The 22,622-nt window shown below is 40.2% G+C and overlaps 1 protein-coding gene and 1 long non-coding RNA gene across 7 annotated transcripts in view; one reads left to right on the top strand and one right to left on the bottom strand.

Annotated features, from left to right (window-relative positions):
- ARID4A (AT-rich interaction domain 4A) overlaps positions 1–3,049 on the bottom strand; it is a 67,012-nt gene extending 63,963 nt beyond the window's left edge. For 2 of the 3 annotated variants that reach the window (XM_046007290.1, XM_046007292.1), the window contains exons 1-2: positions 2,913–3,049; positions 1,773–1,829 (exon numbers count right to left, since the gene is read on the bottom strand). In XM_046007290.1, the coding sequence (XP_045863246.1) occupies positions 1,773–1,778 (6 nt within the window). In that variant the 5' untranslated portion in view covers positions 1,779–1,829; positions 2,913–3,049. Of the gene's footprint in view, positions 1–1,772; positions 1,830–1,936; positions 2,071–2,912 lie in introns of those variants that run through there. The other variant, XM_046007291.1, reaches the window with a different exon arrangement.
- A 428-nt stretch (positions 3,050–3,477) lies between these two features.
- LOC123943479 overlaps positions 3,478–22,622 on the top strand; it is a 31,900-nt gene continuing 12,755 nt past the window's right edge. For 3 of the 4 annotated variants that reach the window (XR_006818646.1, XR_006818648.1, XR_006818649.1), the window contains exons 1-3: positions 3,478–3,656; positions 4,665–4,715; positions 22,258–22,305. This is a non-coding gene — a long non-coding RNA (uncharacterized LOC123943479). Of the gene's footprint in view, positions 3,756–4,664; positions 4,716–22,257; positions 22,306–22,622 lie in introns of all 4 variants that reach the window. The other variant, XR_006818647.1, reaches the window with a different exon arrangement.

The raw sequence follows: 22,622 nt of genomic DNA, 5'->3' as shown, positions 1-22,622 counted from the left end.
GGCTGGCTCAGTCAGTGGAGCATGTGACTCTCGATTTCTGGGTGGTGAGTTCACACCCCATGGTGGGTACAGAACTTACTTAAAAAATAATAATAAAGTACAAAATACCAAAAAACGGGTGCCTGGGTGGCTCAATCGGTTGGGCGACTGCCTTCGGCTCAGGTCATGATGCTGGAGTCCCAGGATCAAGTCCTGCGTCGGGCTCCCTGCTTGTCAAGGGAGTCTGCTTCTCCCTCTGACCCTTCCCACTCTCATGTTCTCTCTCTCATTCTCTCTCTTTCAAATAAATAAATAAAATCTTTTTTAAAAAAGTTTTAAAAAAAGCCTCCCAAACCAGAAAAGGTATATTCATACCAAGTGCCTCATAAAACTTTAAATTATTTAATTATGGCCTGAAAGTTTTGTTTTCAAATTAGAAATACTGCTATTAAGATTAATGCTAATAATATGTAGTTAAATGTTTATTAACACAGCTACATTAAAGCAGTATCTTTTTGGTAACGGTATAACCACATAGATAAGAAATGAAGCCAATCCTTTCCATAAGGAGAGCATTTCTTGGGGGAATCATTGGCTAAAATCTACATTAAAAAAAAAATCCAAGTCTAAATTCAGCTGATAAATGCAGATATATGAACTAATGGCTCAAAACTTGGGGCTATACCTAGTTTATCACCCTAATCTTCCTGGTATGTTAAAAAAATAAGCTTTACTAAAAATCTTCTACTTTTACCAAATGGCCATGATCAGAATGATACATTGAAAAATGTGGGATATTTCATTCTACCATTCATTTTAATCTTGCAGTAACAGAATGATTATTATGTCACTTTAAGTATTTCTTTTCAAAAACTAAATGTATTCATATAGTCTCGATTCAATATTGCCAAGCACAAAGGTAACAGTGTACACTGCAGAAATAACACTTGCAAGCAGAAATGATTTTTCCTTTTCCAGTAAGTTTTCCCAAATAAGATTAAAGAAGGTAATGTGTCATTTCCAAAAGACAAGAAGATGAAGTTTGGGGAAATGCAATATTGCAGAGTTTAATACAATGAAACAGTAAATGAATAAGGAATCAAGTACCTTTTAAAATTAGTGCATTTACAAATAATGCAAATTGAAGAGGAACACTTTGGCAAATAAATATCTGACTCGAAATATTAAAGGCCACTGTACTACGTAATGCTATAACTTCCTTTCCCTTTAAATATCACATACGATGTGTGCACTATTAGCTATCTTCAGAAGAATGTATCTTGGTTTTAAAATGTTTACTATAATGACTGAACTAAAACAACATTAGTTTCAGTTCACCTTCAAATATTTTAGCTACAGAATTATTCATAGAAGAAATGACCTTTCCTTTACACAATGCACATATTCCTTCCTTAGAAAATCATACTGGCACTGTGGAAAAAAAAAAAAAATTTCAAAAAATCCCCCAAAGAACCAAAACAGGACAAAAGCTTTACTTCTGCAAAGGTTGCTGCCAACACAGGAAGTGTTTAAAAATACTAGCCCAATGGACAACAATGGAAAGGCTGCACCAGGCTTTCCAAAGTGCTAACTGCTTCAGAGAGGAGCCGGACTGACTGCATTAGACACAATGATCATTTCTCACCCTTTCAACACGTCCTCATTTTCAGAAAGCGCTGCTTAGTAGAGGAATCAATTTTGAGTAGGAAAAAAAAAATGACATTCCACAGCACTAGCCTCACGACAAGCAGTGTCCAGGGCACGAGGTTCAGAGCAGCGCTGACTCCACTCACCTTCATTTTTACTGGTGATCTGTGGGGTTCCAGCTCAACGAGCTATCTTCTCCGTCGCTAGAACCACGGGGAAGGGAAAGACAGGCACAGAATCAGTCAACAGAGGGGAGCGACCCAAGGAAAGAAAGTAAACAAACGCCAGCGGGGAGGGGCAGAACCCTCACCCGCGAAGGATAAGATCCCCCGGAGGGCAGCCAGGACGCAGGAGCTGAGGAAACAGCGAGAACCCCTCGGGCGCCAAAGGGCAGCTCGTTCCTCCCCGGAGTTAGCCAGCGGCCCACCGCGCCCCCGCCTCGCTCGCCACTTTGACCCGAAATGCCCAACTCGGCGCCCCAGGACCGAGCGCTCTGGAAAAGGGCAGGGCGCCGTTTGGGCTTCCCCAGGTCCCCCCCCAGGCAGGGTCGCCAAGCTTTGGCTCAGCCGCCCCCCCAGATACCTCGACTTCGGCCCGCGCCCCGCCTCCGCCGCTCGGCCCCCTCGGCCCGCCCCGGGCCCGCGGTGGCGGCAGCGGAGTGTCACGGCGCCATTGCTCTCCTTCCTCCGCTCTGCACCATGTCAGAAAGGAGAAGCGCTTCTTCACCGATGGGGCAGGGGCCGCGGCCTTCAGCCCGGAGGCGCGAGAGTGAGGGGAGACCCGCGCGAGGGAGGGGGCTGAGGGGGGGCGGAGAGGAGGAGGGGAGGTGGCCCGGAGAGGGTGTGGGAGGGGAGGGGAGCCGCACAGCGGCAGCCGCCGCCTCCTCCCCGCGCCCGCCTCAACTTTTTGTACAGCCCAGAGAGGTACCTGCCCCCGGCCCTTCGGGTCCTGCCACGGACTCCACAGGGGAGGACGCGCCGCCGAGTTGGGGACCGGCTCCCCCAAGCAGCCCGCTCCTCACCGCGCGGAAGCAAACTTAGCGGCGCGGCCAGCCCCACAGCCATTTTCCCGGGGAAGCCGCCGAGGAGGTGGCTGCGGCGGCGGTTCCTGCAGTTGCTGCCGCTGCTCCACGACTTGCCCCTTCGCCTGCGCTCGCCGCACCGCTTGCCCAGCACCCCCTCCCCACCTCCGAAGCTTCCAACTGCACCGGGACCCCGGGCAGCAGCACGAGCTGCTACTGCCGCTTCGTCCACTCAGTATCCCCCACTTCCCTTCTCCCCACCTACCAACTGCGGGTGAAGTGCGCGCTGTCAGCTCCCGAGTCTTCCGCCCCACTGACCCCCGTGGGCCCCCGTCCGGGCAGCACCACTCCCGGCCGTGGCGGCAGTTCCTGCGCCCGGTTCCCCACTCGCCCGATTTACTGCCACAATCCACCAAATAACAAGCTGTTGAGCAGACTCGCTTCTACACGAACTCCTATTGGCTGCTCATGACGCCGAAGAGCTTCGGATTGGAGCTCGCTACCTGCCGTCCTCATTGGATGTAGCTGTGAAACTTCACGGATTGGTGCGAAAAACAGCAGGTAGGACATCTTCCACTTATGATTGGCTGTTTCCGAAGGCTAACGTTACTGGAGAATCGGGTATTGAGTAAGCAGGTCCTGAAAAGTGATTGGTTGATACGACTCCGGATGTGCTTGACCGAGCACTGATTGGTAAATTGAGGGGTCAGGAAGAGCAATTCGGCACGAGGATTGGCGGCGAAGTGTCCCATGGAAACCGAACCCGGAGCTGCGGCCAAGATTTGGACGGGGGCGGGGCAGGGTCTTTCCAAGGCGCCTGCGCTAAACCGGCTTCTCGGCGCCATTTTGTCTGAGCGGTGGTGGTCGCAAGTCTATCGCTTTTTATGTTTCTGGAGAGAGGAGAACCGGGGCGTTATCCTGTAGCTTCATTTTAGTGCGGCACCTATCCGCCGTTCATTCCAGGACAGCACCTAGTGAAGGTCGGAGGAGTCGGGGACGTGTCAAAAAGGTCGGTTGGAAGCTGTGGATGTCCGAGGGACTGGGGGATGGCGCAGCTTTAGAGGTACCGGCACCGGAAGTGGACAGGCCGCGCGGCGGCCATGGCAAAGTAAGGTCTCCCTACGGCGGGGTGGAGAGCGGGTAGGCGGGCCGGTTGAAAGGGGGCGAGGCTTTCTCTCCCGCCGCGAGAGAGAAAGGGGCGGAGGAGATGTGCAGATTTCTTTCTCCGACCGGGTCCTTTGCATGCCTCTCCAGAGATTTTCTGGAGTCTCCTTTCCGATCAGTTCTTCCTCCCTTTGGAAGTGCGTTTCAGGAGCTTGTTATATCTTCCAGCCGAGTGCCACCTGCTGTGGGCGCCTCCTCAGTAAACGCGAGGAAGGCCAAGTTGCTTACACCCATCAGCGTGGGGAGAGAGATTTCCGCGTGCTCCTCACACGATTAAGCGTTGGGGAAACTGCAGGAATCTGCGGGGTGTGGATACCTAGCCCAGGCTCTGCTTCTCTAACTTTAGATAGGCGTCCTGTGCCATTCAGCACGAGGCTGATGCTGCTCTGAAAGGAAATGGTAGTGGTTTTGTAGGGACTGAGAACACTTTAAATAAGAAGACCTCCCCTATGGGAACTTTGCTCAGGGCAGCCATTGATTTTGTGCTTTTAGCAGAATCTTTGTGTTCTGTTAAAACACATTTGAAATGGTGGAAGTGAAATTTGAATTGGCAAGTCGTTTTAAATAATGAAATTTTTAAAATGTGAAATATCGTTGAAAATCTACGTTGAGTAAATTTACTCAAAAAGAGAAACTGTCCAACTAAAATTTTCATTCACAGCAGTGATTTTTCTAAAAATTACTTGAGAGTGGAATGAGGTATTTTTGGCACACTGGTCTGGATACTTGCTTAAAATTATTCTCTCTCTCTGTCTCTCTCTTGAGCCCTGTTGCTCAAATTGACCCATATTGTTAGGTCTCTAGACTAGAAACGATTGTGTGATTTAATAATTTATTGGCGGTTTTTTGGCAGTTGGTCTGAAGAAAACAAGACCTTCAGTGAAATATCCTAAGTATTACTGAGGTAAGTTATAATTTCTGTAAAAATCTTTAAAATTGGGTAGACTGTGTGGAAAAGTTTTTATGGACCAGTGCTGTGTACCAGTAGAGCCATAAATAGCAAAAACGGAAGAACCATGGTTAAAAGAAACTTGGTTTGACCAGGGGTTCAGATGAATCTGTATAATTAGCTTCCGGATGTGATCTTGTAGAATAAAATCTCAAATTTAGTACATATTTATGAATTTTATCTATGTATTTCCTATTTCTGAATTTTTAAATATTTAACATTTTTATCACAGATAATATTAATATTTCCATGATTTTTTTTCTTCTTAATTAAAAAAATTGGCATGTAGACAAGATATGTCAATAAAAGTTGAAAAGAAGTGATTTATTTTTTCTTAATAAAACAGTAAGTACTGCTGAACTGTCCAGGGGGTAATCACCTATTTTTCCACTAACCAGTTTAAAACTTACTATCTGATACAAATAATGCGTGTCAGTGGGCATTGGGAAATTACTAAAAAGCCCAAAAAAGAGAACAAAAATCTCTTGTATTCTTTCCACCAAAAGTTAATTACAGTTTAAACTGTAGTTCTGTATAATACAGAGGGGTTTCTCTTTTTCTTCAGCTTTGTTTTATAAAATAAAGGTTAGTCTGGTACTGTACTCATTTTATCCCTTGTGTTTTTTTCTTTATGGAAGATACTTGGCACATGGGAAACACTTTGTCCATAAAGCATTTTTCATGGTTGCATAGTGTTCTATAGAATAGATGTACCATACTTTATATGATCTGATACCTTAGTTTTTCTATAATAACAATGTATGGTTGTCCTTGTGCATGTTTTACAAAAGATTGTGCCTGAGAATTGTTGTCTGTTGCTAAAATATCTAGGCATCTAGATCTTACTGTATATCTTTGATTATTTGGAATAAATTCCTAAAAGTGGAAACATAAGGCCAAAAGGATTATACAGTTAAGTCTTTCGTCTTTGTATAGTTTCCATCAGAAAGCTTTGTTCTTACTGCTTATATTTTTTGTTGTCCTTTTTCTTTTCTTTCTGTTTTATTTCTTCAGCGTTATTTTTCAATTTCTTCCCCTGGGTCTCTTTATTCAAGCAGAATTATAATGTTTAAGTCACACATACAATAAAATAATTATGAGAATTTTTATTGGCCCTTATAAGTGATTTCTTAAATATAATGTATTTTTCACTCCAGTTAGACATTTGTACAGTGGAATATTTTGCTACACAGAAGTGACATTAGAGGATACTAAAAACAAATACTGTTTTTATGGTATAGTTAGTGAGTTTATTTTATGTTTCCTCGTAGTCATCCTTAAAGTTTTCCATCTTTGTGTGCATTCTCTTGGTGCTTTTGTAAACCATCTTAATGTTTTAACAGTAGTACTTTTCTACTACTAGAAGTAGTAGTAGAACATTACTTTTTATGTTCCACAGATGATGCTATCTTAGCCCTCAAAATTTTCTTAATACTGAATTGATTTATAATTGCTAATGTAATACAGATTTAGAGCCCATTGAGAATTCTTAAGGATTTTATGGTATATTAATGGAGGGTGACTGTAGATGAATATTAACTGAACAGTCACTAGATCATCTCTTAGGTATTAATGAAAAAAATTTCATTATGACAGATTTGTTTTTTGTATTTCAGTGAGCCCAAACTAATAATGTTCCCTACAAAATCGAAATCACCACAATTTTTAATGGTGTTTCAATGATGAAAAAGCTATTTTGAAAGCAGAATGATTTATTTGGTCAAGGCTTCAAATGAAGCTCTGTAATTAGCTTTTTAAGGTAGTATTTTACACTGAAATCTCAAAATTAGAACATTCCTATCAATTTGTTTATCCATGTTCCCATTTCCGGATTTTTAATCATGGAACACTGAACGTTTTCCTGATTTTTTTTTTGAGCCCACGTTAAAATAGTTGACATACAGGGATCTCATCAATATTTATTTAAAAGTTTTTGTTTCTTTGTTTTTTTTAAGGAGATTATAAATTAGTCTATGTTCTGAGGACTGTGGCATACTCGAAACTAAGCAAGTCTTTGTTTTTTAGAATAAGCCTCATTTTGTGGGAAAATGAGGGAACATGTTTCAGTTTTAGAAGACCTGGATCAGGGCACCTGGGTGCCTCAGTGGGTTGAGCATCTCTTCCTTCGGCTTGGGTCGTGATCCCAGGGTCCTGGGATTGATCCCCAAGTCAGGCTCTCTGCTCAGCTGGGAGCCTGCTTTTTCCTCTCTCTGCCTACTTGTGATTTTTGTCAAGAAAATAAAATCTTTTAAAAAAACAAACAAACCTGGATCTGCTGTTGAAAATTCTGTTTCTGGGGCGCCTGGGTGGCTCAGTGGATTAAGCCGCTGCCTTCGGCTCAGGTCATGATCTCAGGGTCCTGGGATCGGGCTCTCTGCTCGGCAGCGAGCCTGCTTCCCTCTCTCTCTCGCTGCCTGCCTCTCTGTCTACTTGTGATCTCTCTCTGTCAAATAAATAAATAAAATCTTTAAAAAAAAAAAAAAAAGAAAGAAAATTCTGTTTCTGGATGCAGTTTTACTTACTTTTTATTTAGTAATTAAGATTGGCTGTTGCTATTTTATATATGTATGTCACATATATATGTATCTTGAAAAATGATAGAATTTGTTCCACCTTACAGTTTCTGTAAATGTCTGTGTTGAGAAGTATAACAGATTGCTATGTTGAATGTACCTGCTTTCCAATGGTTTCGTTATTTTTTGGAAAGTTACATAATTTGCTTATTTGTTAACCAAGCAATCTTTGCAATCCCTGTGTAGTCTTTTTGCCCAATTAGGAGTCACTGCTGATTTTTATGGCCACATGGAGGCATCGGTGACTGGGGGTTTTCCACATATAATTTGAACTGGAGTGACATCATATTTTAGGATTTGAATTCAAGCTGATATAGGTATCTGGTGATGTTTCTACATGGCAAGGATCTATGCTCATGGAGCTTACTATTTATTAATAAAAGAAAACCTAATAAAACATGGAAAGTTAATATAGTTATTTCAAAAGATTCGATCAATTTAGATAAGTTTTTAAAGATTTAAATCAGGACTTATGAGAATAGTAGATTTGATAAAGTTCAGTATACAATCAAATCTAATTGTTTTTTAAAAGCCAAATTGTGGTTTTGGTGTTTGGGGTTTTTTTTAGAGGGAGCGGCAGAGGGAGAGGGAGGAAATCTTAAGCAGGCAAGCAGGCTCCATACTCAGCACAGAGCCCAACATAGGGCTCTATCTCATAACCCTGAGATCATGACCTGAACTGAACTACGAGTCAGACACTTAACCGACTGAACCACCCAGGCGCCCCAAGCCAAATTGTTTAATAATGCAGAACAAAAAGAAATTTACTTAGTGATCACTGAAGACCTTTCAAGATTAGTAAAATACAATATATAAAATCAGAAGAGGGAAGATCTTGGACTTCCTAAGTGGATGGAAAGTTGTGATCAAGAATTCAGTTACATAAAAAAGGTTATGTTTGGGGTAGTGAGTAAACCAGTTTGGAGAGGATGAGTGACTAAATAATACATTGGAAAAATTGTGTGAGGCCAGCTTGTCAACATTTCTACAGTTAACGCGCATCAGAATTATGTGGGGTGCTTATCCTCTGTAAAGGTTTGGGAACCTTGAGAGGGCCTTGAAAGCTGAGATTGAGCAGGAAAGGAAAATTATTTTTGTTTTATTCTCAAATTTTACAAATCAAAATGGAACTAAAGCAAAAAAATCATTTTTAATCCCACTCTAACATCAGACTTTTTAAATTTACTTTTTCCTTGTCCATATGCATATGTTTTCTTTATTATTAGATTAGCCTTTTTTTTGTCCTTTAACTTGTAGTAAGCATTCAGTGCAACCACACAGTCCCTGTTATAATTTTAATGTCTGAAGATACTCCATCAAACTGTTTCACCTTCAACTTCATTTTTCTATTGCTTGACCTTTTGTGTTTCTGGTTTTTTGGTATTGTGTTAGAATTATCATTGGTGTGCATATAGTATCTCCTGTCTTTTGGACTTTTCTTTTAGGATTGATTGTTCCCTCCCTTAGGTTAGCTATCAGCACTGGGTAACCTATAATTATAATCATTTTCGCTAATTTAAGAGGTGCAAAATATGTTGAGCACTCCTTTTCCTTATAATATTTTTGTTGTTAACTAGTGAAGTGGGACCTTTTTCTGTAGTTTTCACTTACTGATTCATTGTAAGAGACAAGTTGTTTTCAAGATCTCTGTCCATTTTTGCAGGAGTCTTGATATTTCTTAATTCTTTGAGTTTATTATATACTTAGTAGTAATTTTCTGCAGATAATGTTTCTGTACAGACCTTTTTTATTTTAGTTATTTTCGGTTGCCGGTTTTTGAATAGACACAGAGGGGTACAATGTACCCAAGATGTACTACTGGAAAATCATTTGGTAACAGTGTCCAGTGTGACTGAAGAAATGACAGGAATTGGAGCTAGGAGGACAGTTAAGATACTGTTGCAGTGGGAGCACTGCAGTTGGTTAAGTGTCCCCTGAAGTGTTCTGGGCTTTGTGTGGAGTCCACTTGGATTTCTCTCCCCCTCTCCTACTCCCCCTCCTGCTAGTGCACTCTCTCCAAATCTTTAAAAAAAAAAAAAAAAAAAAAAGAAAAAACTGTTACAATGCATCTGCATGCCTGAAACCAAAGGAGGATCTGGGGAGACAGGAAGGAATAGGTGAGGAAGGGGTGCGGGAGGAATTTGATCTCTACTTGATTGCAGAGGTAAAGTAGAAAGGAAACCACTCTAGATTTTTAAAAGGGGGGAATAGTTCATACCATTAACAAATTTGGAAGGTCGGGAAAGGCCACTGATTAGTAAGGAAAATGAAATCAGTTTTAAACATGCTAGTTAGAGCTTGAAACGTCTGATAAACATTTATTCTTTGTCAAAGTGCCTATGAGGTCCCTAATTGGGACAAGGCAAATGCTCTACCTTACATTGTTTCTTGAATTTTGAATTCTTTTTCCATTCTTCAGTTAAATTTTAGTGTTTGTATCAAGGCCTTCCTATTTCTGATTTGTAAAAAGTACAACCTGGTTGGCTTGGTCAGAAGAGCATATGACTCTTGATCTCAGGATGGTGAGTTTGAGCTTCACGTTGATTGGTTTTAGAGATTACTTAAATTAATAAATGAGCTTTAAAAAAACAGTAGAACTTGATTAGGAAAAAAAAGTGGGTTAGTAAGTAAAAGAAATGCAAGGAAGCCAGATGATTCTCAAAAGGAGAGGTTCTTCATTATTTAAAAAAAATACAGTTTTAAGATAACATCTTAAAAAATACATGTGTGTTTTTAAATTGTTCAGATATATGGGGTGAAATATCTTTACCTCCTCTTTCTCAACAGACTAAATTTTGTGTGTTTTCTTTTAATTTTCTTTTAGCAAAATACAGAGAGGTGTGATGTGTGTGGAAGATGAATGTTTAGCTAAGAGTCTATCTAAAATCCAAGTTAAGATGTTAATTGTTTTTGGAAACCACTTTTGTTTTATCACTTATACTGATTAACAATTAGAAATATAAAAAAATTAGAAATGACAAAACATGGATTAGGTGAATTTTTGAGTGTTCTTCAAGAGAAAGAGCTTACTTTTACCAGTTACTCTCTCAGTCCCTTTTTTCTTAGGGCTTTAGAAAACTTATGTTTTCTGCTATTTAGCAAGGGAAGAGTTATGATTTTGTTTTAGAAAAAACAAGCTTTTTAAATATCAGTTTATCAATCACAGTATTTATTTTTTTCCTTTTTTTCTTTTTGCCTTTTTAATCCATTTTTATAAAACCTAACCCATTTGGGGTATGAGCTTATGAAATTTGAGCCACTTTGTTACATATGTCAAAATTGTCTTTGATCTCATTTAAATAATTATTTGAAATTTTCCCCATCATACTGCTGGCTTTGAGTTACAAAATGTTTACAGATTGAGGAAAAGTAATTAATACACTCAGAAAAATTTATGTATTATAACACTTTCAGCATTTTTAGTTTGTAGTATGTGGTTATATGTATGTTTCCATTACTTTCCTTTTATTCATCCCTTAACTTTGATACCTTTTATTTTTTATTTTAATTTTATTTTTTAAAGATTTTATTTATTAATTTGACACACAGATCACAAGTAGGCAGAGAGAGAGAGGAGGAAGCTGGCTCTCCGCGGAGTAGAGAGCCCGATGTGGGGCTCAATCCCAGGGCCCCGGGATCATGATCCAAGCTGAAAGCAGAGGCTTTAACCCACTGAGCCACCCAGGCGCCCCAATACCTTTTATTTTTTAAAGAGTAAGTGATTGGAACTACTTACGGGATTTAGGTCTTCTCCATGCCCCCATTAGAATGATAGCTTTTAAAAATAGTTCAGGGGTAGCAAAGAAGATAATTCCAGTTTTCAAATGTGTAGTGCGACCAGGCTTTTTGTGAGAAGGGTGGTTTACAACAAATTCCTTAACTTCTCTGCCCCATCTGTAAAATGGGGATAATATATGTAGAAACTGCCCTATGTTGGTATTAGTATTAAATGAGTTAATACATGTAAAGTGCTTAGAACGATGCAAAGCATTTAGGAAACAGATACTAGATGGTGTTAGTGTGTCTAATGCTGTTACGTACTGTCACTCCAACAGCTTTTAGAAGAATACATTATATTTATATACAGAAATAAAGCTTTTAGACTCTTTGCCTCCCATTCTAGACCTCTCTCTCCAGACTAATTTGCAATAACACTAAAACTGTCCATGGTTCCCCTGTACAAACTCTGTTTTCCCTAGTCTTTGTTTTTATTCATACTTTTCCCACGGTCTGGAGTGTTCCTCTATTACTACATATTCAAACACTGCTTTTTAAGTGAAACTTCGTTGATGACCTCTACAGCTTTAGGTAATGTGTCCATATGAATTTCATGTATTTTCTCTTAACATGATTCCTGTCACTTTATCTTATATTGTAGCTTTTTATTCACTTAGATATCCTTCACTAAGTTAGGACATTGTTACAGACTGAGAACTGTACCTTATCCACCTTTGTAAGTTTAGAACCTATAACAAACCTTGGCACTTAGTAGGCCCTCACTTGTGGAGTGAAAGCTTATAAAATGGATAGCAGTTTAAAAGGTAATATTTAATAGATGCATGCCAGTGAAAATATGCTTTGTCAGTGTTTGTACACTAGGAACATCTTGCCTGATCAGTTACTTAAAATGAGATTGCTTGAGGTTTTAGAATTAAGTCAGATTCAGGAACATGGAGGGAGTAGAGCACGGGGTGGAAGGTGGGTTGCTATCCACAGGTCAGGAGTTTTCACTGAAATGTTTTCATGCTGTTTTTTTTTAAAGGGGTATATCTAATTAACTACAGAGGGATTGGAGGTTTTGTTTTGTTTTGTTTAAATAACTGATTTTTCACAGATCTGCCCACCCACAAATCTTCCTTATCACCAGTGGTCCAAATTTGTGAAAAGTTTCCCAGGACTTAGAGTATATCTGCTATCATGACAGAACATATAAGCCACCTGGCTCAGTCCATAATTTCACTTACAAGTAACATTTTTCTTATCACCATGGTGCTTCTAGGCATAAAAAGTAGGGGTAATCGGAAGAGGAACTGGGTGAGATATTTCATGAGGACACTTACAGTTACTGAAATGAGAGGGTCTTGACCTCTAGATTTAGAAGAAATGGGAATGATGGGAAATTAGATAAGTCAAAATATCAGGCTCATATTAGGCATTCATAAAGCTAAAGTGGCAAATATGTACTCTTAGCTCAGAAATTCTCAAATTTCTATAATAGTTCAGTGCGATGTTGAATAAGCATCTTAATATGGGAACACTGCATTTGAAAACCATATGTTCTGTGTTCTAATCATAAGCCTGTTCTCCTTGGTTGTGACCTGGGATACATTACTCTGCTTGAGTGTCTGCTTTTAGAGATAAAGGGCACAGGGCTAGATACTTACAACTCTTAATATACTTGGTAGTTCCGGGGCGCCTGGGTGGCTCAGTGGATTAAGCCGCTGCCTTCGGCTCAGGTCATGATCTCAGGGTCCTGGGATCGAGCCCCGCATCGGGCTCTCTGCTCCGCAGGGAGCCTGCTTCCTCCTCTCTCTTCTGCCTGCCTCTCTGCCTACTTGTGATCTCTCTGTCAGGTAAATAAATAAAATCTTAAAAAAAAAAAAAAATATATATATATATATATATATATATATATATATATATATATTTGGTAGTTCCAATCCAGCACCGTATTTTTCAAGTAAGAATTACCAAGCATGCTTCTAATATCTGTGTGTCCCTGAAAGGTTAACTGATACTTAACAACCTGTGAGAATCTGTATCAGGCATTGACCCAGTAATTTTATCACTTAGGGAGGTTACTGCTACTCTTATCCCATGGGATTCCTATCTCATCGGAGCAAATTCTCACAGAAGCTTTAATGTCCTGTCTGCCTCATTGTTGCAGTTAATAGTCATTCTAATTGCTTTCATTGTTGGGTAAAACAGATAGCTGAAATAATAGCTAAGGAAGATCAGTAACGAATTTCATTATAGTGAAATTTCTGTTTTGTGTTTGTGTGTACTGCCCACACATAGCAAATGAAAGTACAGTGTTCTCCAGTATATTCTGTTAGTTCACTTTAAAAAAAAGCAAAAACTGTTATGACTGACGGTTGAATTCATGACTTACTGTGGATCTCAGCCTGCATTTTAGGTGGGAAAAATGGACTAGATAATAATGCCTTACATCATTTGTTAGTTTACTGTACTCATAAGTATAATAGCTTAAAAGTTTTAAGATAGAATGATATAGAAAGTCTTACCTAGAGATACTTCCAGTTTTAAGAGCAAGGGAATTGGGCTGTGCTGTTGGGGCAGGATAGAGGGAACAGCTGAAAGACATCATGGAGTGTGGTTTATTTTCTTTCTTTTCGTTGGCTTATGGTTTGTTTCGTAGTGTGTTATTGAGTCTGCTCATCGTAATGGCCCACTTAGGGATTTATGTTTATTTGTATTTAGGGCTATCCAATCCTGTGGAAGCATAAAACAAAATCTTTTCTCCCAAGTTGATTCCCTCAAACCAAACCAAAAATGTTATTTTTTTCTTTATAATATTTGTGTTTCGTAGTTTTATGTGCAGTCCTAAAACTGCCTCCAGTGTTTGTATAATTTTGGTGGCTTAGATCTTGGTCAGACAGGATGGGGGGAGTGAATTTGAAAGAATTTAACAAAATAAAAGCCATCTTCCCGTTTTTTATTCCTCGGTGTACTGTGTGATACTGTCCTTAAGACCTTTAAATTGCCAAGGAAACCTTGGTAACCAAGGCAGATTTTTTTTCCTCTTATATGTGAAGTTCTGCATTTTATTATACAGTCACGAAAAACTAGTCTGTTACCAGTAAATACTTAAGCTACAGAACTTGCTTCTATATGCTGCCAAGTACTTCCTGTTTTGTCAGATTTCCTTTTAGGGGAAAGAATGGATTTAGAGTAGACGAGCCTGAGTTTCATGTTTAAAGCATCTCCTCTGAATTTCAGTTTGGAAGCCACCCAGTTATCTAGATGGGGTGGGGATGAGGGGATGGCACATTGTGTTTACAAGTGAAGTCATTTGTCAGGAAGCTTCATTTGGCTTTATATCCTGGAAGAGAGGGATGCTGGGAAGAAAAAGAAACTTTTTGTTGTCAGAAATAATTAGTGCATGACTTGCCAACTTTGTGTCTTGCCTTTAGGCTTTCCATGTCAAATGTATTTCACTTAGTGAATGAATCATTATATTGCCTCTGAAGGAAGGATCTATGTTCATTTCTAGTAGACTTTTCCTCTAGAATTACAGAAAAACTTCATTCAGCCACACATTTACTCCTTTTTCAGTAGGGACAGGTGAAAGGTCAAATGGTGATTCAAGAAGAAATTGGCTACATTGTGAATATTGAGTATCTTTGGAGGATGAGTTTGCAGTGAAGTGATTTTTAAGAATTCTTTTACAACTGAAATTATGACTAAATAGAACATTTAGTTATACAGGATGAATTATGTGTGTGTGTGTGTGTGTGTTTAAGTTTATTTGAGTAATCTCTACACTCAGCATGGGGCTGCAACTCAAGACCCTGAGATCAAAAGTTGCATGCTCTTTAACTAAGCCAGCCAGGTGCCCTGTCTGTTACTTTTTTCTCGTGAAATGAACTTCTGATTAGGTGTTAATGTGTTAGTGGAACATACTTCCAGTGTAAACCAGAATCTCCTCCTATTGCTGGTAAGGGAATCTTGTGTTAAGGTTCTTTTGCACTGGGAACCAAGTTCTGAAAATTTTATTTGGCTAAATTGACCTGATCGTCCTTAAGTCAGAGCTAGGTTTCTCTTTTTTGACCTGTCAGTAAAATAAGAACGATGCTGTTCAGTCCCTGTGCATTTATGCTCCTTGTCCACCCTCATGTTGGAAATATTCGGGAAACTGATGCTAAATCAGATTTTAAACCATCTAGTATGAAGTTTTTATCAGAAACGTCCCCCCCCCTTTTTTTTAAAGATTTTCTTTATTTAATAGAGATCACAAGTAGGCAGAGAGAGGGGGAAGCAGGCTCCCCGCTGAGCAGAGAGCCCAATGCGGGGCTTGATTCCAGGACCCCCAGAACCGTCCCTTTTCATTGTTTCAGTGTGTGTGTGTGTGTGTGTGTGTGTGTGTGTGTGTGTGTGCGCGCGCGCGCGCATGCTATTGCTAAGACCTGCGTTTCTTTGAAATCCAGTGAAAGGGGCACCTGGGTGGCTCAGTGGGTTGAACCTCTGCCTTTGGCTCTGGTCGTGGTCTCAGAGTCCTGGGATGGAGCCCCGAATCGGGCTCCGTGCTCAGCAGGGGGCCTGCTTACCCCTCCTTCTGCGTGCTTCTCTGCCTACTTGTGATCTTTCTCTTTCTCTCAAATAAATAAATAAATCTTTAGAAAATAAATAAAATAAAATCCAGTGAAAGAAGGTTTTCATCAGTAACCATCATGCCCTGCAACTTCATTCTCCATTTTGTTTTATTACAGAAATCACATCTCTTGAAACCCTGTTATATTTTCCTTTTGCTAAATCCAAATCAGTGATTCTCAAATTTTACTGTATTCACAAGCATCACACCAGATATTTGTTCAAAATACGAATCCTGGGCCTTACTTAAGACCTTATAAATTCAGATCTTTGGAGAATTCTTAGTCCTTTGAATTAGATGGAAAAACCGTTATGATTCCCACTGTCATTTAGATTCTGTTCTTGACAATCTTATATATAGATTAGCCTTTTTTTACTTTGATTATTGGCATCTCAAAAGTTTTTTCCTGCTAATTATTGACATCTATAGTTTTTCTCCTAAATTCACTGATTAGAAATCTCATCTGCCAGATCTCTAGGAAATTGTCCTAGATTCCCTTCCTTGTTTGTCAGAATTTATCTTCCTCCCCCTTCCCAACATACACATTTGTAGTTCAGTGTATATGTGTATATATATGTATATATACACAACACTAAAACATGCACACATGGGACACCTGCCTGACTTGGTAGAGCATGCAGCTCTCAATCTCAGGGTTGTAAGTTCAAGCCTGACGGTAGAGAGCACTTAAAAATAAAATCTTTAAAAATCCAAACTCACCAAAGTTGATATTCTGCCACTTTTTTTTTTTTTTTTTTAAGATTTTATTGAGCCTGAATGGGGGGGGGGGCAGGGGAGATCTGGGAGGGAGAGGGAGAATTGGGCTCCCTGCTCAATGCCAGCCAGTCTCAGGACCCCCGGTATCATGACCTGAGCCAAAGGCAGAGCCTTAACCAATTGAGCCACCCAGGTGCCCCTGCACTTCTTTTTTACTGACAGACCTATATCAGTACCTGTTAGTGCTACCAAAAAAGGCAAAAAGCAAAAATTGTTCATTGTGTTTTGCAGCAAATTGTTAACATGTACCCTAGCAGGGAGAGTGGCAGTGCAAGGCTTCTTCCATGAGAACGGCGCTCTGCATCCAACTGCCGTACCTTTAAACTATGTCTATGATCATCTGCCTTTTGTCTCAATATATTTTGTGCATCTGTTAGCAAGATGCATGCTGAAGTATCAGAAAGGACTAAGAAAGGTTATTTTTGGGGTCTGGGAATGTTCAAAAATTTTTCAGTATAAATTATAATTTCTTCACTTATGCCAATTTGGCTTATGAAAGGTTTCATAAGAAACTTCTACTTTCTGCTTTTCTAGATGCCAGGGGAAACCTGTACCTCGCTAATGATTTGTTTTTCCCACTGGATAAAGAATTGTATCTTACTTGTTTATATTTAATCTTTCCTGGCGTTATGATACATTATAGGCATCCACGTGTTTGCGTTCAATCTTGTGGTCACTTGGTTGCTACTGACTCAGACCAGCCAATCTACTAAAGGTGATAGGTCTTTATACCTCCAGTTCTTGTATACCATCTCACTTTCTCTAAATTATTAGTATTTCCTGGATGCTGTTTTTTTGTTTGTTTTTTAAGATTTTACTTAATTGAAAGGGAGGAAGAGGGACTCTGAAGCAGACTGGCACAGAGCCCTGGGGCTCCACCTCACGACCACGAGATCATGACCTGAGCTGAAACCAGGAATGGGACGCTTAGCCAGCTGAGCCATCCAAACACCTGTTCTTGGTGATGTCTTAAGAATTTTTCTCTGAGCATACATTAATCTTGAAACCTTGTTGGCTTTTCCTGGTTAAAAGTTTTTAATAATTCCCTTTCCCATATGGACTATGTAGTTGTTGAGCTCCCTATTTAAGTGAATCTTCTAAAATTCTGTTTCCGGGGCGCCTGGGTGGCTCAGTGGATTAAGCCGCTGCCTTCGGCTCAGGTCATGATCTCAGGGTCCTGGGATCGAGCCCCGCATCGGGCTCTCTGCTCCGCAGGGAGCCTGCTTCCTCCTCTCTCTCTGCCTGCCTCTCTGCCTACTTGTGATCTCTCTGTCAGGTAAATAAATAAAATCTTTAAAAAAAATAATAAAATAAAATTGTTTCCACATAATAAATATCAATGTTCAAATCATATACCTCAGACAGACTCAAGATGTGTGAGGACCCTTGCTCTTCAGCAACCTGAATGTACTAACCACAGTATACCAGCATTTACTTTTTTAAAGACTTGGTGTTTAAGACACCTGGTTGGTCAGATTATTAAGTGTCTGCCTTTGGTTCAAGTCATGATCCCAGGGTCCTGGGATTGAGCCACGCATTGGGCTCCCTGCTTGGTGGGGAGCCTGCTTCACCCTCTCCTTCTATTGCCCCTCCTGCTTGTGCCCCCCGTCTCTGTAAAATAAATCCTTTCAAAATATTTAAAAATTAGGGGCGCCTGGGTGGCTCAGTGGGTTACAGCCTCTGCTTTCAGCTCACATCATGATATCAGGGTCCTGGACTCTCTGCTGGGCGGGGAGCCTGCTTCCCTTCCTCTCTCTCTCTTCCTGCCTCTCTGCCTACTTGTGATCTCTGTCTGCCAAATAAATAAGATCTTTTTTAAAAAAATTAAAAATTTTTTAAAAAGTTTGTATTTATGGAGTGGAAGGATACATATAAATATGGTGGTTACCTCTTGAAAGGGGTGTGGTATAGGGCACCTGGAGGCTCAGCTGTTAAGTGTCTGCCTTCGGCTCGGGTCATGATCCCAGGGTCCTGGGATTGAGCCTTACATTGGGCTCCCCGCTAAGTGGGGAGTCTGCTTCTCACTCACCCGCTGCCCCTGCTGTGTTCCCTCTCTTGCTGTGTCTCTGTCAAATAAATAAATAAAATCTTTTTTAAAAGGGGGGGTTGGTATAGTTTAAGAAGGTAATTAGTTTTGTTATTTGAATTGTCTGTTCAAGTGTTTGCCCTTTTTTTTTTTTTTTGGTTGTTAGATTTTATTTATTTATTTGACACAGAGAGACACAGCGAGAGAGGGAACAGAAGCAGGGGGAATGGGAGAGGGAGAAGCAGGCTTCCCACCGAGCCTGATGCAGGGCTCGATCCTAGAACTCTGGGACCATGACCTGAGCTGAAGGCAGACGCTTAACGACTGAGCCACCCAGGTGCCCTTAAAGATTTTATTTATTTATTTGACAGACGGAGATCACAAGTAGGCAGAGAAGCAGGCAGAGAGAGAGGAGGAAGCAGTCTCCTACTGAGTAGAGAGCCAGATGCGGGGCTCGATCCCAGAACCCTGGGATCATGACCTGAGCCGAAGGCAGAGGCTTTAACCCACTGAGCCACCCAAGCGCCCCGTGTTTGCCCATTTTTAAAATTACTATTATTATTTTAGAGCGAGAGGAAGATCTTAAGTGCTGGAGGCCACACAGGGCTCAATCCCATAACCCCAAGATCATGACCTGAGCTGAAATCAAGAGTAGGACACTTTGAGCCACCCTGGTGCCCCAATATATGCCCATTTTGGTGTGGTTGTTTTCTCATTGTTGGAATTTTGAGAGTTCTTTATACATTCTAGACACATGTCGTGTGTCGGGATTTGCAGATATTTTCCCCTTACAGCTTGTTTTTTTTCGTTCTCTCTGTTTTTAGGAGAGCAGAAGCTTTTAATTTTGGTGAAATTGAGTTGTCAGTTTTATTTATTATTTTATTTATTATCATGCTTTCGGTATGGTATCTGAGAACTCTTTTACACAAGTCTGAGAGATCTTCTGTTTTCTTCCTAGAAAGTTCTAGTTGTGTATTTTGGTGTGTGATCACTTTGACTTAACATATTTGGTATAAGTTATGATTTGGTTTTTGGTGTGTTTTTGCATGTAGGTGTCCCAAGTGTCCCAGCATAATTTGTGAAAAAGTACTGTCCTTCTCCACTAATTTACTTTTCACTTTGTCAATTGACCATTTTTGTGAGTCTGTTTTTAGACTTCCTCTGTTCCATTAATGTTTATTACATGACCTTTAGATCTATAGTAAGTCTTCAGACCAGGTGGTGTGGGCCTTGTCTTCTAACTTACTCAAAATTGTTTGGGCTATTCTAATTCCTTTTCCCCTATAAATTTTAGAAATTGTTGATTTCTACCACCCCCAAAAAGCATGTTGCAAAGTGATTGGGTTTTACATCGTATTTAGAGATCAGGTTAGGGAGAACTGGCAGTACTATCTTCTAATAAGGTTATGTGTAGTTCATTGTTGGTATCACATAATTTTCCAACCTGAAGTTTCAAATTTAAATTTTGCCTCAGTATTCCTGTTTTTGATACCATTTTAAATGGTACATAATCCTTATTTTATAGATGAGGAAATTAACTTGCCCAAGGTGACACAATTATATGATAAAGCTCGTCTGAAACCTACAAAGGATTTAAACTGCTATCCTGGTTTTAATTAGGATGTTAGTTTTCTTATTCTGAAGCTGTTTTGAGTAGGGGTAGCAGAGAAGAAGCCCTTCTTTTATTAAGAAAAATCCTGTAACAGGGCACCTGGGTGGCTCATTGGTTAAATGACTGGCTTCGACTCAGGTCATGATCCTGGGGTCCTTGGATTGAGTCCCACATCAGACTCTGTCTGCTCTTCAGGGAGCAGGCTTCTCCCTCTCCCTGCCACTCCCCCTGCTTGTACTCGCTGTCTGTCAAATAAAATAATAAAATAAAATCTTTTTTTAAAAAGTCCTATTACAATGATTCCATTAAAAAAAAAAGTTCGGGGCGCCTGGGTGGCTCAGTTGTTAAGCGTCTGCCTTCAGCTCAGGTCCTGATCCCAGGGTCCTGGGTTTGAGCCCCACATTGGGCTCCCAGCTGGGCAGGAAGCCTGCTTCTCTCTCTTCCACTTCCTGCTTGTGTTCCCTCTCTCGCTGTGTCTCTGTCAGATACATAAATAAAACCTTTAAAAAAAAAATTAATCCCCCAGAAGTTATGTATTTTCTGAGTTTTCAGATTTATAGATCTGTCCAAATCATAAATCACGTTCACCATTAGAAGCCCCCAATGGATACAGTTGTGATCCAGTGTTTGAGAGAGAGACACAGAGAGAAAAAAAAAAAAGCTGGCTTGATCTCATGACCCTGAGGATCATGACCTAAACCAAAGTCAAGAGTTGCTGCTAAATGACTGAGCCACCCAGGCTGTCTCCTCAGTGTTTTTAAAAAGTATGCCTTATCCTCCAGCTAACTAGGATTATTTCAATTTTTATTATGACTTCAGTTATTTTAAAATGTGTAACTTTAAGCATTTCAGTGCCTACAATGTGACTGCTCACACCCAGTGGAGATAAAGACATGATTTCAAACAACTCCCATGGGCAGGGGAGGAGGGTACACTTAATTTATTAATTATTTAATTTGTTAAATTGGATTTAATTTATTAATGTATTATAGTGCATTTATTTATTAATTATAATTTATTATAGTGAACACCATAATAGATGCATACACATCACAGTGGTAGAACAAAGGCTTTACTTGGTTAGGATTAAGAATAGCTGCACTCGGGGCACCTGGGTGGCTCAGTGGGTTAAAGCCTCTGCTTTCGGCTCAGGTCATGATCCCAGTGTCCTGGGATCGAGCCCCATGTCGGGCTCTCTGCTCCGTGGAGAGCCTGCTTCCTCCTCTCTCTCTGCCTGCCTCTCTGCCTGGTTGTGATTTCTCTCTGTCGAATAAATAAAATATTTAAAAAAAAAAAAAAAAAGAATAGCTGCACTCATGCACACTTGATGTTTTGAACTTTCCTTTTTTTTTTTTTTTTTAAGATTTTATTTATTTATTTGACAGAGAGAGAGATCACAAGTAGGCAGAGAGGCAGGCAGAGAGAGAGGAGGAAGCAGGCTCCCTGCAGAGCAGAGAGCCCGATGCGGGGCTCGATCCCAGGACCCTGAGATCATGACCTGAGCCGAAGGCAGCGGCTTAATCCACTGAGCCACCCAGGCGCCCCTGAACTTTCCTTTTTAAAAAGAAAATAGTCGTGGCTCAGTTGGTTGGGCGGCTGCTTTTGGCTCAGGTCATGATCCTGGAGTGACGGGATCAAGTCCCACATCTGCCCCCCTGCTCTCCCCAGGGGTAGGGGGTGATTTGCTTTTTGACTTCTCCCCTCTCATGCTTTCTCTGTCATTCTGTCTCCCAAATGGATAAATAAAATCTTAAAAATATAAAAAAATAGTTTGACAGCTTTTATGGGAAACACATAAAGGGGACTGAGAGGGAGAATCAGACAATCATTTTAGAAAGCCTTCTTTGGCAGGTGGTGGAAGTCCTTAGGAAAAACTACTTAATAATCTAGGCATTGCAGATACATATTGTATATATGGATAATGATAGAGTAAAGTAAAATAAAATAGAGATCAAGTTTGGGTTCCATTTCCAAAGGTCAGGAATTCAATAGAGAATACCTGATTGAGTGTTCTACATTGACTTGATTTTCATTTGTGGATTTACTCTAGTTTCTTAATAGCATTTGGTAAGTGGGTGTTTTTGCAAATTGAGAAGAAAATGTTAATTCATAATCTTAATTTGAAGATCAAAACATATTGATGACCTACAACTTGATTTTTGTCATTAATTTTTCAGATCTCTGTATGAATAATGGAAGTAGAAGCAAATGGATAGGCGTATCATGTAAGTGCTTTAATAGTCCTAAATATATTTTATTATTTGTAATCTCTAAGCCAAAAGTTTGTTTATTCCTTTTTTTTTTTCTCAAAAGTTTATTCTTTAAAACACTTTTGATTTCTCTTTTTAGGTATGAATATCGGGAAGGTTTATAATAATAAGGTACTGGAGCAGGAGAGGGATAAGCAGTGTCCATGCTCACAGGGAGCTAGGTGCAGGGCTTGATCCCAGGACCCTGAGAACATGACTGAGCTGAAGGCAGATGCTTAACTGACTGAGCTACCCAGGTACCCCCGGTACTGTATCTTTCCTGAAAATAAATT

This window comes from Meles meles, chromosome 6 (assembly GCF_922984935.1).
Source record: "Meles meles chromosome 6, mMelMel3.1 paternal haplotype, whole genome shotgun sequence".
NCBI classification, from domain to species: Eukaryota; Metazoa; Chordata; class Mammalia; order Carnivora; family Mustelidae; genus Meles; species Meles meles.
The sequence above is the reverse complement of the archived record's forward strand: the minus strand, read 5'-3'. Positions and strand labels throughout refer to the sequence as shown.